Source organism: Falco cherrug, chromosome 4 (assembly GCF_023634085.1).
Source record: "Falco cherrug isolate bFalChe1 chromosome 4, bFalChe1.pri, whole genome shotgun sequence".
NCBI classification, from domain to species: Eukaryota; Metazoa; Chordata; class Aves; order Falconiformes; family Falconidae; genus Falco; species Falco cherrug.
Genome location: NC_073700.1, coordinates 78710163 through 78723555, shown reverse-complemented (window position 1 = coordinate 78723555; position 13393 = coordinate 78710163). Strand labels below are relative to the sequence as shown.

The 13393-nt window shown below is 37.3% G+C and overlaps 1 protein-coding gene across 3 annotated transcripts in view; it reads right to left on the bottom strand.

Moving 5' to 3' along the window:
• Window positions 1–530: 530 nt before the first annotated feature.
• Window positions 531–13393, bottom strand: part of UMAD1 (UBAP1-MVB12-associated (UMA) domain containing 1) — an 81454-nt gene continuing 68591 nt past the window's right edge. For all 3 annotated transcript variants that reach the window (XM_055706877.1, XM_055706878.1, XM_055706876.1), the window contains exon 4: window positions 531–2122. In XM_055706877.1, coding sequence (XP_055562852.1) covers window positions 1865–2122 — 258 coding nt within the window. In that variant the 3' untranslated portion in view covers window positions 531–1864. The remainder of the gene's footprint in view (window positions 2123–13393) is intronic.

The window sequence follows — 13393 nt, the reverse complement described above, 5'->3', positions numbered from 1 at the left end:
CAAGTATTGTGAGTTTGTGTGGTCTTCAAGAGTATTTTGCAGTTCTGCTTCTAGACCAGCTGAGCTGCAGAAACATTTCAGATACAAAATGGATAACCTGAATAAATGGAAACATGCATTTTTCAGAATGATTCATTTTTTAAATTATTAAATATAAAACAATAATGAAAATTAAGATGTTTCAGGCATGTGTTAACTAGAAAACTCAGCACACAAACCGGTTCTAAACAACTTAGTAAAATTAATTCTTCCAAGAGGTCTGAGTCCTTCCTAGCTCACAGCCATACCATCCTCAGAGCGGTGTCATGGATGCCACCTAAACCACTGCAAGTCACCAACATAGCACACAGAATACCTCAGATGAAAGAGTGATATTTGATTAGAAGGACGCGATTCTTAAATCGCACTGAAAAGATTCCCAAATTGAATTTCCAGGTCCAAGCTCCCATGAAGTCTGAATGGTCACAGCTATAGTAAATTAAACAGGTGAAGCTGAGTAATAATTCTTACACATAAAAGATAATTCACTATTATTTTGCATTTCTTTTTATTGGACTGCAGCACAGATACTTTCCCTGAAACAATAACTTCAAAATATTTATGAACACAGATGTCAAAAATATTAAATACATACATTTAAAAAAATCTAAACCATGAATATTTAACAGTCTACAATGTATTCACAATGTAATTTCTCCATCTTTTACAGTATTTATCTCCAATACTACAAGAGGATGCAAGTCTGAAAAAGTATGTATTTTAAGCTATCACAAAGCATAGAAAATATGTGGAAATATCCACTAACATTTGGCACAACATAAATATTCTACCCCAAGAGAGAAAACAAGTGTAGTCTTCTGTGTGACACAGATCCTTATTCATCACAAATCATGATGTTACATCAGAGAGCTGTTGCTCATGCAACAGCAGCTCTGGTTTTAGTTGGGAAAAACTTGCTCAGAGCTTGTGAGCAGGGGACACAGTGGCCTGTGAGAAGGCATGTTTAGGTACTTAGCCATTTAATTTAGCTGGATAAGAAGCAATGTAATGTTTTCCTGTTGTTAAACATTGCCATCTGTATCTCTGGCACACAAATTAAAAAAAGAAGGGTGTGACCATTAAAAGTACGTGTCCTGAGATTTCCTTCTTCAGGGGGCAAAGAGGTTAAAATGGAAAAGCTGATCTGTGTATAAATCAGGCACACATGTGGTAATGAGAACAAACAGCAGCCAACAGGCAGGCGGGGAGGACTTCTCCAGGCACAAAATGAGATGTACAAAAATACCATCTACTGGAAAGGGAGTGGAGCAACTGATTGGTAAGTTTAATCAATTCTATTAAGTCTTCATAATTATTTAAGTACACAGAATTAACTCTGCGTTTTAAAACTTGGTCTAACTGAAAAGCTGTCTGTACAGTAATGCAGAGCAGCGTTGCTTTAGCATTAATACTGGTTTCTATCTGTAGAAAATCAGAGGTGTTCTTAACACGTGTAACAGCATCGATGTGTTTATTATCTGAGCGAAATAACAAAACAGCACAGAGGTGTGTAGACTTCATCTTAAAGTTATGAAATGTTTGTGTCTGCGGCCTACCTACTGGAAATAGATACCAGCAGCCAGTCTCCTGCTCAGGCTGAAATAGTTTTGTTTGATTTCTTTGGAGATAAACAGAATATTTAACATAGTAAGTTACAGTTCGCTTAAAGCTAAGAAATATAACACAGTTGTCAATAATAATCCTTTCGATGCAGTGCATCTGATATACTAGTGGCAGGCCCCCAAAATACGAAGTCAATTGAAATAAGTCTTTATCTTTACCTTAAGACTTGTTCCTTGACAGAGCAGAAAAAACAAAGAAAACATTATGGATCACAAAGCACTGAATTTTCAAGTGTAAAGTCGTACCAAAATCTTGATAAATTATCATTGATGTCGTAGGTGATCAATCGGTCAGGAACATCATTAGGGGTGCCCTGTACTGCTAACACATGTGGTGCTAGGGCAAAGGGTACGTCACTCAGAAGATCTGACATGAAAGGGCTGCTTTCCAAATTTTGACTTCTTTCATTTCCCACCTCTGCACTTGATACAGTCAACTGCGATCGGTGCCCTGTATTTATCTAAAGAGAACAGAAGAACAGAAATTTAGACACCACAAATCAGGCAGCTAAGGCTTTGTAATGAACCATCGTGACCTACTAATAAATGAAAATAAATATAAAATAAAAAATAAAACCAGTTTCAGAGTTTGGTTCAGGTAGATCTAAAATAGCAGTTCTAATAGATGTCGACATAATTCTTGGGGTCAGGTTGACTTGAATTAAGGCTTAAAACAACAACAGATTTTTTTTGAATGATTATTGACATTTCTCCACCTAATGATACTCTGCACTTATGAAAGCCACAAGGCTGGTGGGACTTGCTGTCATTAAACCCAGTCTTGTGGAAGGGAAATTATTTAATATAATTTCTTTCATAAACTGATGAAGCCTCATCATTTGTTTCCTCTGCGCCTTTTCAGAAGTTGTCCAACAAAGGCATAGGCATGATTAAAAAACGCTCCTATCCCAGTTATTTCAAAATATGAATGATGTTGCTCTCCAATTTGAAATGGAATTGCATGACTGCCTGGTGATGTCTTATTACATATGGCAATATATGCATTGCCAAATATGTGCTTTATAGAAAAATAAAGTTAACAAACTTAAAAAAAAGCCAACCCAAACCCACAAAAAACCAACAATGAAATAAAAAAATCACGTCATACAGAAGTCATCAATATAATTTACAGTGAACACCAGCAGATAGAATGCTGGACCCAACAGACTTGCAAGCTTTGATATTGACCTACTAATATGACTTTATTAAGTGTCCATCTTAAAACTTATACTGTTTTAAAAACAAAGAAAATACTGTTTACTCTGCCTCTAGAAATCAAATCTAACTTGTTTTACAATTATTAGCAATAAAATGCTATGCAAACTGATAGCTCTCACATCATCTTGAGGAGTAAGATATTATATGGATTTCTATTTTGTATAAGTACACATACAGAAATACTCACAATTTGTCTAAAGTGCTTAATAAGTCATGTCAGAGCCAAGAACTAGACACGAATTTCTGATTGCAGTTCTGACTTCTTCCTTTCAACCCTCCATAATGAGCACACAGCCAGAAAAATCCAATGCTTACACTGTTATTAAGGGAAGCACTGAAAGCTTTAAATGCTAATTTGGTATTCAACTGATCGTAAGTGTTAAATGGGTCTAATTGTATGGAGGTCGCTTTCATCCTAAATTATTCCATGATTTTTAGGTGAGCTGTGCTGCTCAAGATCTGGCCTGTGCTGGAGTTGAATGTTACGGATCATGGCTGTTGCAGAGAACCTGAGGTTGTGGCTGTCAGACAGGACAGTTCGGGCAGCAGGGTGGCAGTGGGGTTGCTTGTTTTTTAGCCTGGCAGTATGTAACACAGCTAAGCATCTAGCCAGGTAAGAGGCAATCCAGCTCCTTCTCAAAGGACCGGCTCTGACTTGAACACAACCTGAGCACCAGTCATTCCTCACACAACCCAACATTTCACCTAGCAGGACAGACAAACATTAAACCTTCCATTAAACTGTCAACAATTAAATAGATAATCTTGGCAATCTGAGTTAGTTCAGAGTCAGTACTTGCCTTAGGTGATGGAGGAGGCTCACTCCTCCGTAAGCTACTGGGACAGAAGGGGTTAGCAGGGCCGACCCTTTGAAACTGACCCTCATTTGGAAGCTTTTGTTTATACTCACAATGACTAGAAACCTAAAGCTTAAGATAAACTTTCCAAGATCTGTTACTATTATGTCACAGGATAATAATGTAAAATTTCTTAAGGTTAAGAAGTTTTATTAAAAGGAATGACTGCTAAATATAAGTACTAACCTTACTGGTTATGATCCAATAGAAAAGAGGAGTCAATGAGCTCCAAAAGAGGCAAGTGAAGAAAGCACCTTCCTACTGAGCTGCTGGAATTCACTTCCCAGTATAAATCCTACTTGATTTTTCCCCCTCTCTTTCAGATCATGTTCTGGCTAATTGCTATAAAACATTTTATTTTATAGGTGTCAAAAAGGAAAGAGTACTCCCACCTTCATCTATTCTTCTAGGCCACTTCAGAGCCTTCTGGAGATAAAACAGGGTATATTGCTGGGTTTCTCCTGCTTTAACAATATTTGACTAAGTTGACACATCTATACTATGCAATTCCTACAGCTACAGTTTACAGATGTTTCTTCTCGTTCTTTATTTTCCCTAGCTTTCCTTTTCTTAGTTCTGTATTCTTATGAGTAGCTAACAGCTTTTCAGAAAGCTACACGCAACAGCAGAGGCGAGAGTTGATAAAGATTTCTTTTGACTTCCCTTACTGATTCTGGTATCTTTAGAGGGCAGGGAAAAGAGGAAAGCCAGCAGAGAAGTCAGGAAGATAGCCTACAGAGTTCTCCTACTGCCTGCTGTAGCTTTCCAAGCTCTGAGCAAAAAACCACAGACTACAGTCTGTAAACTCAGGAAAACCCCTAAAACCTCTTGTACTTGGCTGTTCTGATCAGCACAGTTACCTTCAAGTTGAAGATCAGCAGCTTGCGCTTTAAATGGGATCTTAAGTGTCTATACCTGCTAATTGATAACACTTAGAGGGAAGTCTTCATTCTTGTCATGGCCAAATAGGCTCAAGGTGTGCTTCATAACAAAATTCATGAACTTCATCTGCTACAGACATATTCTCTTGCTAAGAACACTGCCAATATTTATTTATGTTTATGATATTTATCTGAAAACAAACCCCACAATACTTCAAATAATTAAATTTGTAGCTGCTGTAAACTTAAAAACTTCCCTTAATTTCTACTCTGTGCAAATCTGTTAAATTTCCTCTTGAAAGAAATAATCTGTGGAGAATTCATTGAGGCGCTGGTATTTGCTTGTATTACATTAGTCCCATATTCTTCTGAAGGGGAGAATGGAGCCAGAAAACTGCCCCCCCCCCCCCCCCCAAAAAAAAAAAAAAAAAGAGGAAAAGGTTACATCTAGAAATCAATTAAACAAGATCTTCAAAGATGCTGCTGCCTGTCCGTACTCCCACATTCCAGAGAAAAATGATCCATCACTCGCTGTCCTATTCCCATAGTCAGATGACAATCAGAAATCCTTAGAATCTAATGTTTATTTTGTTTGGCGAATTGTACTTTTATAAACACCTGTTTATATCTTAACTGTCCCAGAAGCTGGATGAACTCAATTTACAATGCAAATCAGACTAGCAAAGAGGGGGAAAAAATTGGAAACTGCACAAAGCATCTTGGATCATTTTTTTATCTCGAGAAACCTTACATTTGTTAGAAGGGTGACAACTGGGCACCCCCAGAAATGGAAAGAGTGGATACCGTGCATTGACAATGACAGAGCAAGAACCAGCATTCCTTACTCTCAAATCCTACTCCACGTTTCAAAGCAAGGCCACAGTAAGGAAGGATGAATTACATTAGAATTATTTTACTGTTGAACACCATTTTACAATACTCAATCTCTGCATACCGTGAGTGAGGTTCTTAATAGTCTATAGATTCTTGATACCACTTGAATAGTCAAAACAGTATCGTAAATAAAGCCAAAATGGCTGGGAGCAATACAGTACTCAGGAACAGTGTCAGGTCATTGTAACGAATGCTACAATCTGACCTTGGATCCAATGGTCTTTTGGTCCCAGCCTACTCAACCCCTCATGAGAAGGTCTTGGGTCCAATATGACAAGATCAGTTTACAGCATAAATGAGAAAAGGACTCGAAATTGCCTGTTTCAGTTTCACACGCAAACTACTACTGTCTCTGCCACGAAAATGACTATTTTTCACTATCTTAAAATGTTCACATTCACTTTTTCATTTACAGCAAGTCACATTTTATGTTACTATTATTGGACTGACATCCCAACAAATAATGCAATGGGAAAATAAAAAACCTGGGGAGCACGACTCTTTTATGCAGCATGTGAAACCCAAACATGGTAGAAAAACAGCGGCCAAAGTTAACCAGGAAATTTAACTGAAGATAGGCTGCTGGAAAACTGTCACATTTGCAGTTTAACTCTTTGTATATTATGGAGCTCATCCCTTTATCTAGTATACAGTGTGTCATATGCAGTATGGTATATATTATCTATTAAGTATCCACATACAATAAAGTTCCCTGTCCTGAACAATTCAGGTTGCAAGAAAGAATTCTTCAATTCTGACTAACGCTGCCATTACTGGCAATCATTGCCCTTTGCTATGCAGAATTGTTTCTGAGCACTTTTGCAGTGATATTTAGATACTGGCCTCATGTGCAAGATCTTATCAAGCTAGATATATTTCTGCACTTCCAAATCATAAAGGCATCCTTTAAATGGGCTAAGATACTTCACTCATATGCTGGAGAATCCACATCCATGAAAAGACCTTGATGAAGCCAACCTGACCAGCAGGCTTTTATATCGACTGTGGTAATGTAATGAAGAACTGGACACTCTAGCAGAGAACATCAATCACCCATCAGTGCTGAGATCGCCCAAGCTGGTTACAATGCAAACACCAGCACAAAGCTGTGTGATGCAATCAAAGTCAAGGTTATGAAATAGCTTATGTTTTCACACATGCATCCTTCAAGCATATATAGAACTGCAAGTCCTAGAGAATTTGATACCCCACGTTAGTCACACTGGTTTCTACTTAAATGGCTAACTTATTTATCCAGAATACAATCTATTCATAGCATAGTCTCTGGGCATCAGCTAAACAAAGCACTGCCAAATGTTATGACACACAGTCCTGCTATGAGAAATATTAATTGAATGGAGTTAGAAGATCACCAAAAAATTTACATTTTGCCAAACACCAAGGAGTTAAAAAAATTCAGATAAAATTACAGAAGGTATGGTAATAAAATCTAATTCAAATAAGCAAGGTGTTTTCTTCATTCTTGGTTTGCAATCCAAATGAACAGGGATATTAGAAAGAGTACGTAAACATATATGGTAGCTGGCCACCAGATAACAATTGTGCTGAGAACAAGGATGTTCTATGTTATTTCAAAAATAAGAAAGTATAAAGTTATCCCCTAAATTAAATTATTCCTTTTTGCTCTTTTTAAATGTTTCTCAGCTGCCTTTAAAAACATCTAACTTGCTGCATTTCTTGTGTGCTAACCATAGTCTGCCAAAAGTCTCGTAAGGAAGGAAAAATGCCTAGTTTACAATGTACTGAGAAGCTGGATTTACAGTGCTCTGAAGAAGAATCAAGGATCAGTGCTAGCATTATTATCATCCAAACTACTGAACAAGGTTTTCTAACAAAAAGTGATTAAAGAAAGCTGTACTCTCTGTAAAAAAAAAAGTGGTTTTTTTCCAGAAGCGGACCAATTTTCCTTAAAAAGACAGCCTTGAGACACAAGCAGTACATTCAGTCTTCCAGAATATTTAGTAAATATTCAGCAATACCATAATTATGAAAGACTTATAACACTACTGGTGATACAGAAATATTACCTTTATTTCAGGCAATTTTGTGGTATTACAGCAAACAGTGTATCACACCATATCTCAGAATTTATTTAGCATTATGAAGTTACTTCTGATGTATCTAGAAATGGAAATTGTCTTAGGGGATTGCTCTTCCAATTGTGTTTCAGTTGATGCTTTTTAGAATATTCACTGGGCCTTTTTAGAAAATTTGTAGGAATTCCAGACTGAACATCCTCATTGATGACATTGATTTACTTTTCAAATAAGAATAGCAATGGCAAAGAGGAACGGAGAGGGCAATAAAAATTACTCACAAGGCGCTCTGAATGTTTAGCACTTTGTATTCAAAAACTTAAGCTAGGAGAAAAGGATCAGTAAAACCTTGCTGGAGGGGGAAAAGTGTACATGACATGATAGTTTTTAAACGTCACAAAAACCCCAACCTAAAACATTAACAACAAAACACCCTCACACCCAACACAACAGTAAGTATGTGACCTATACCCTTAGAGAACTGTAAGGAGGCAAGAAACCCACCCAGACAAGCACAATGCAGATGCCCCTGAAATGGTTTAGAAAACCTCAAAAGAATCGTGAAAGCTGCTATTTTTTTGAGGCTCACTCAAGAGTTTAGTCAGCGTCCCCTCCAGGGACTCAAGTAAAAAAGTTATTTCTATCTGGGAGAACAAAAGTAGATGGAAGAAGCAGCGCTGGAGACCTTGCAGGAGCTCATTGCTGTATCCAAATGGCTTCTGGTCACTTTTTCTTTCTCAACAGAAATGCAATGAATGGGACTGTAATACTAGCCTAAGAGTGGTGTTGTCAGTGGTTGCAATAGGGCAGACTCCCACACTGAAAGCTTCAGGCTAAAAGCAAGTCCTTGGAAAGGCTTTTAGAAGTAAGAATGGCTGTCAATGGAAATCAGCTTTCCCCTTTGCTTTGGGCTCGTGTTTCCCAGCTTCTTATGATCCTCATTCTGTAACACAGTAGTGAGTTGTCTTTCTCGAAGAGCTCCTGCTATCTGTACAAATTTTGTGTGATTAGTAGGCAGCATGTTTTTTCTCCATTTATCAATATTGCTGTTCAGAGGAAAACAGAACCAGAGTTTTAAAAAAGCATTTAAGAATATTTGTGACACATTTCAGGTACTTTTCTTTTTCATTTTCCTCTTTAAAGCATGCTTTTCAGCTGTTTCTTAGGCTAGAATGCAGTCAAGGTCAGGTTAATGTTGCTGAAATCTTAATGAAAAAATTCTAAAGAAACAGTAAAAAGTACCTCTGACATTCTACAGTTTTTCATTATTATAGCAAAGCTCCCCACAGAGTATCCTGGCCTGCAAAGAACAGCAGGGGAATCTTTGCTAAACCACTCTTTCAGTATCAATAATGATGTACATCCTTATTGGCATTACAGCAATTAGAAAAGTGTAATTATTCAGAACTGGCTTTTTCTCTAACATAGGAACAATTTGGTATTTTAAATGCAGAATGAACTTTCTGTAATTAGTACATGCTCCCTACCCTCTCAAACAGCTAAAACTGTTAATCTCTGCAGAGGGAAAGAATTGCAAGGTTGCCATTTGAACTGCAGATACTCTGAATGTTCCACGGTTAAACCATGTTAGTTTAATTATCTGACTAAGTACTAGAAATGCCTGTGACTTTTATTTATGAAACACATACAGAATGTAATTCTACCCTGAAAAGTTTACATACCACAAAAGACTGCATATCTAGTGTCCAAACCAACTATGTCATTTGTTCACCCTAGAAAAAAAAAAACAGTTTTCTCCATTAACAATTTTTCAAACTCAAACCAGAAGATTAAGGTTCTGGTTTTATTCAGTCCCCTATAATAACAATTGGGGACAGGAAATATTTGGAAGGAAGCTGGTGATATATTTAGCAAATATATTTAACTTAATGTAAACAAAATTGTAAAATATTTTTATTCCTCATTCCTACTTTTATTCTTATATTCCTAATTCCTATTATTTAATTATTTTATTCAACCATTGTTTAAAGACCAAGAACCATAACGTCTCAAATGTGGGCATCTATAATGATATAAATATAAATACTACAAAACTGTGAACAAACAGGGGTAAGATGCCTGCAGAACTCAGCAAAAGCAGAAATACATACAAAGCAGAAAGATCTTTACTAAAAATGCTAAGTCTTACTTTCCCGCCAGAACTAGAATAATTATACTCTTACCTTTCCTTCTATCCTAACCAATTTGAGTACTTTTGAATCTGATAATTGAAGAGCTGTATCAGCATTTATGCCCCCTCCGTAGCAGGGTTCCTGTTCTTGCTGCCTCCCCGGAGGCTCTCTGCTTAGGGCACTGTTCTAACAGGTGAATTTTGGGCAAGGCTCCCCTCTGCAACATGAATATTGCGGTAAGAATTATCTCAGAAGAAAGAGAAAGGTGTGGGTTCAGTAACTAACGGTTTATCTGGTTCCTCTGTTCCTTCAAAGTACTACGCAAGCTATTCATAGCAAAGATGTCGTACATTATAATAAACAACACAAGCAAAAAACTGCCAGGAAATGTTACTAACTAGGCCAGATTTTTTGTTTTTCCTATTTTTCTGTAACGTGTATGCTGAAAGATTAAAAAATTCATGAAAATCACTATAGTAGGTAAACTGCAAGCCAGAAGGACTGTAATTGAAAATGCAGGCAGCTCTAGACATCCAGCAGCATTTTCCACAGCCACAAACCGTAAGTGAAGGACAAGTCAATATACTGCAAAATGAATAGAGAACTAATAAATGCTGATAATGGATGTATCAGTTCTGTAACTTCAGTGTCATCTGATAGCACAGAGTACTCACATTTATTTTGCCTCTACCTTCACTCCTGATGTAATACAAAACTCAGGTAACTTTTCAGTATAGCCAGAGAATATACCAAGAAATTAATTTTCTATGTAACTTTAATTGCATATTAAAATAAAGACTATTTAAATAATCTGTTTTAATTTAGCAGCTACATTTGGTCCATGTAGTTAGTGACAACAAGATTTGAGTTTCTCTCTACTGCTCCAAGCAAAAAAAATATCCTGAAGACTTTTTGGGATGCAGTTTTCTTGAATAGGAGGAGCTCAGACAAACTGGGTCTCTGCCTCTGCGTCTCTACCCCTTGTTCCCAACCCCTGCTATTGCAGAAGCTCCAACATGTGGTAATCTGCTTTGGCAGGAAAAAAAGATGACAGTTTCTCTGAGATGGTAGATGCCCATGGAGCAGAACCTCTAAAAAAGAGGGATAATACTGCATTCTTCTTTCGTTATTCTACTAAATGTATGAAAATCCAAGGACTTGAATGGGAAAGGAAGCTGTTTACTTAAGAAAATAACTTAGACAATTACACATAAAAGACTAGTAAGAAAATATTTAGCAAACATGGTTTCACAAAAAAAGTAAATAATGTTTTCAGAAAATTGGAACAACTGGGAAAAGCTGTGTAAATCCAAAGTTAATTGTTTCAAGAAGAAAAGGAAATTTCTCCTTGAGTAATTGAGGTAGTCAGCAACATCCGTGAAATGTCTCCCTAGAATGTTACTATCAGTGAGAGGAAAAGGACAGAGGTATAACAATTTCCATCTACAATAAGAAGAAAGAAGAAGGAAATGATCTTAGATTTGGTTTTCAGAAAAAAAGCAAATTAAGTAGAGAATTAAGAAGAGAATAACTAGTCTGAACCCAGGGGAAGCCTCCTCCAACAATACCTGCGAACAATGTCCTCAGCCGTGCTTTCAGAAGTTTTGTTAAGTAAGTAAAGCCCTGGATATTCCCAACGGTCTCTCTCCTCAGTCTTGAAGAACATAAATGGATTTTCAGGCAGATGTGTGAATAAAAATCGCTGCACTAAGTGCCGTGTTCTGAGGGTTTTATTGTGCTGCTTAAAATCCAAGCATATGGCAGGACTAGAACTATGTCCGATTTAAAAGTTTAAAATATTCTAATGCCAACAAAAAGAATTAGGCAAGTATCTCCTAACATCTCCTACCTCCTAACTTTTCACCTGCTCTCTCCACAGTGATTCAAGTCAGTAAGAAAAAGGAGGATGGATATTTGACTTTAAGTTCCTCCATACACAGTCTGTAGCTGGAGCACCTGTCAACAGCACCTTCAGCAAACAGGTTACCAGGAGCCAGAGTTTGTAAAGCTTCACTCTGCAAACATAACAAGACTGAGTTGTCCCCAGCACCTATGGCTTAGGCTTTTGAGATGCAGGAATAAAAGCAAGATGACTCTTCAAGCAGTAAAGGGCCACACAAGTAAATAAATAAATAAATAAAACCCCTAAAAATATTGGTCATCTCTTTCAATTAAGGTGGCTTCTTTCAGCCTCCTGGTTCTCTGTGGAAGGAAGATAATTGGACCGTAATGAAAGGAAGAAGGGTACTTTTTTTGGCTTTAAAATAGATAGGTTTTTATCAAGCAGGGTTACTAATTGCATTACAACACTAGAAAAGTACTCTTAACATTTGTAATGCTGTGGAAGTGAAGAAATTTGCAAACAAATAATTTCCATTTTATCTTGTAAAGCACTTCTGAAAAGTGCTTTAGAACAAAGTTTGACTATGTGGTACCCAATGCACAGTCTTTCACAAGTGTGACAGGAGTGGTGAAGTTTTGGGTGGTTTTTTTAAGGCAGAAATTACAGCAGTAGCATGCTGAAGTGAAAGAATCAAACCACACTGATGGGAAGTACAGAAAAACATATTCCTGCCTTATCAATTATCAGCATTTTGGACTGAAATGAGGCAGTTTTCATGTCATATTTCCTTCCCATTAAAATGGATTGCCCACTGCTATTTGTGGTGGGGTTTGTGGGCGTTTTTTCCCCCAAAAGTGGCAGCAAAACTAACCTAAAGACATTGTTATTTTCCTTACTTGTTGTTTAAAGTAATTATTAATAAGCTGCCCTAGAAATAGTCTTTCAGCCACCATGTTATGCTAATGCATCATGTTGTAAATATCACTGTACCATCAGGCTGTATTAGCACACAGTCTCATCAGGTGATGTACGAACTACATTGCATTTTAGATCAATTTTAATATTTGGAAAGCCCAGAAGGGTTGCTCCCAGAGGCAGGATGACTGACCAATCAATTTGTTGACAGCAACAAAATGAACCAGCATTACTGGCTTTTAGTACAACTCCACATGTTTAGGCAAGAGATACAGGATAATCTAGTTTTATCTGGGGATTAAGCTAGTCAGAAGAACCCAAAATTACAGAAAGGCTACAAAATGTGATGGGAACATCTGGGGCACCCAATTTGAGCATCTCCTACTACAAATAACCATCCAACAAGCACGCAATCGAGTCAAGCATATAGTAAGTCTCTGCCCAAACTAAACAGGGAAATATGCAAATTATGCTTCTGGATTCATGTACCTTGATCACTATTTGAAGTACATGTTCCCTTACTGAAGCCTACCTCTCAGAATGAAGAGGCTGCTAATCAGGCCAATTTTACTACTTTATGAACTTTTTCACGGATGTGGGCACATACATTGCTATTTATAGGTACTAAACGATGAAAATATACCATGCTTGTGTTCTTTCCCTACAGGAAGTGATTCTGTCTTCTGTTGCTCAAACCCCACCAACAGTACAACCTGACCACAGCGCTGACTCTGGACCCAACAGGCAGGGCTATGGGAGGGAGGGATACTCCAATCCATTTGTTGTGTTCACATGTATTTGCTGGCCAGCTGAACATTCAAGTCCCATTTTAAAAGACTATAAGGCTTCCTGAGTTCTTGTCGTAATGAAATCTCAACTGAAGTTAAAGGAATTAACAGTATTTCACACTTGCAAAGTGCTATAGAAAAGTGCTT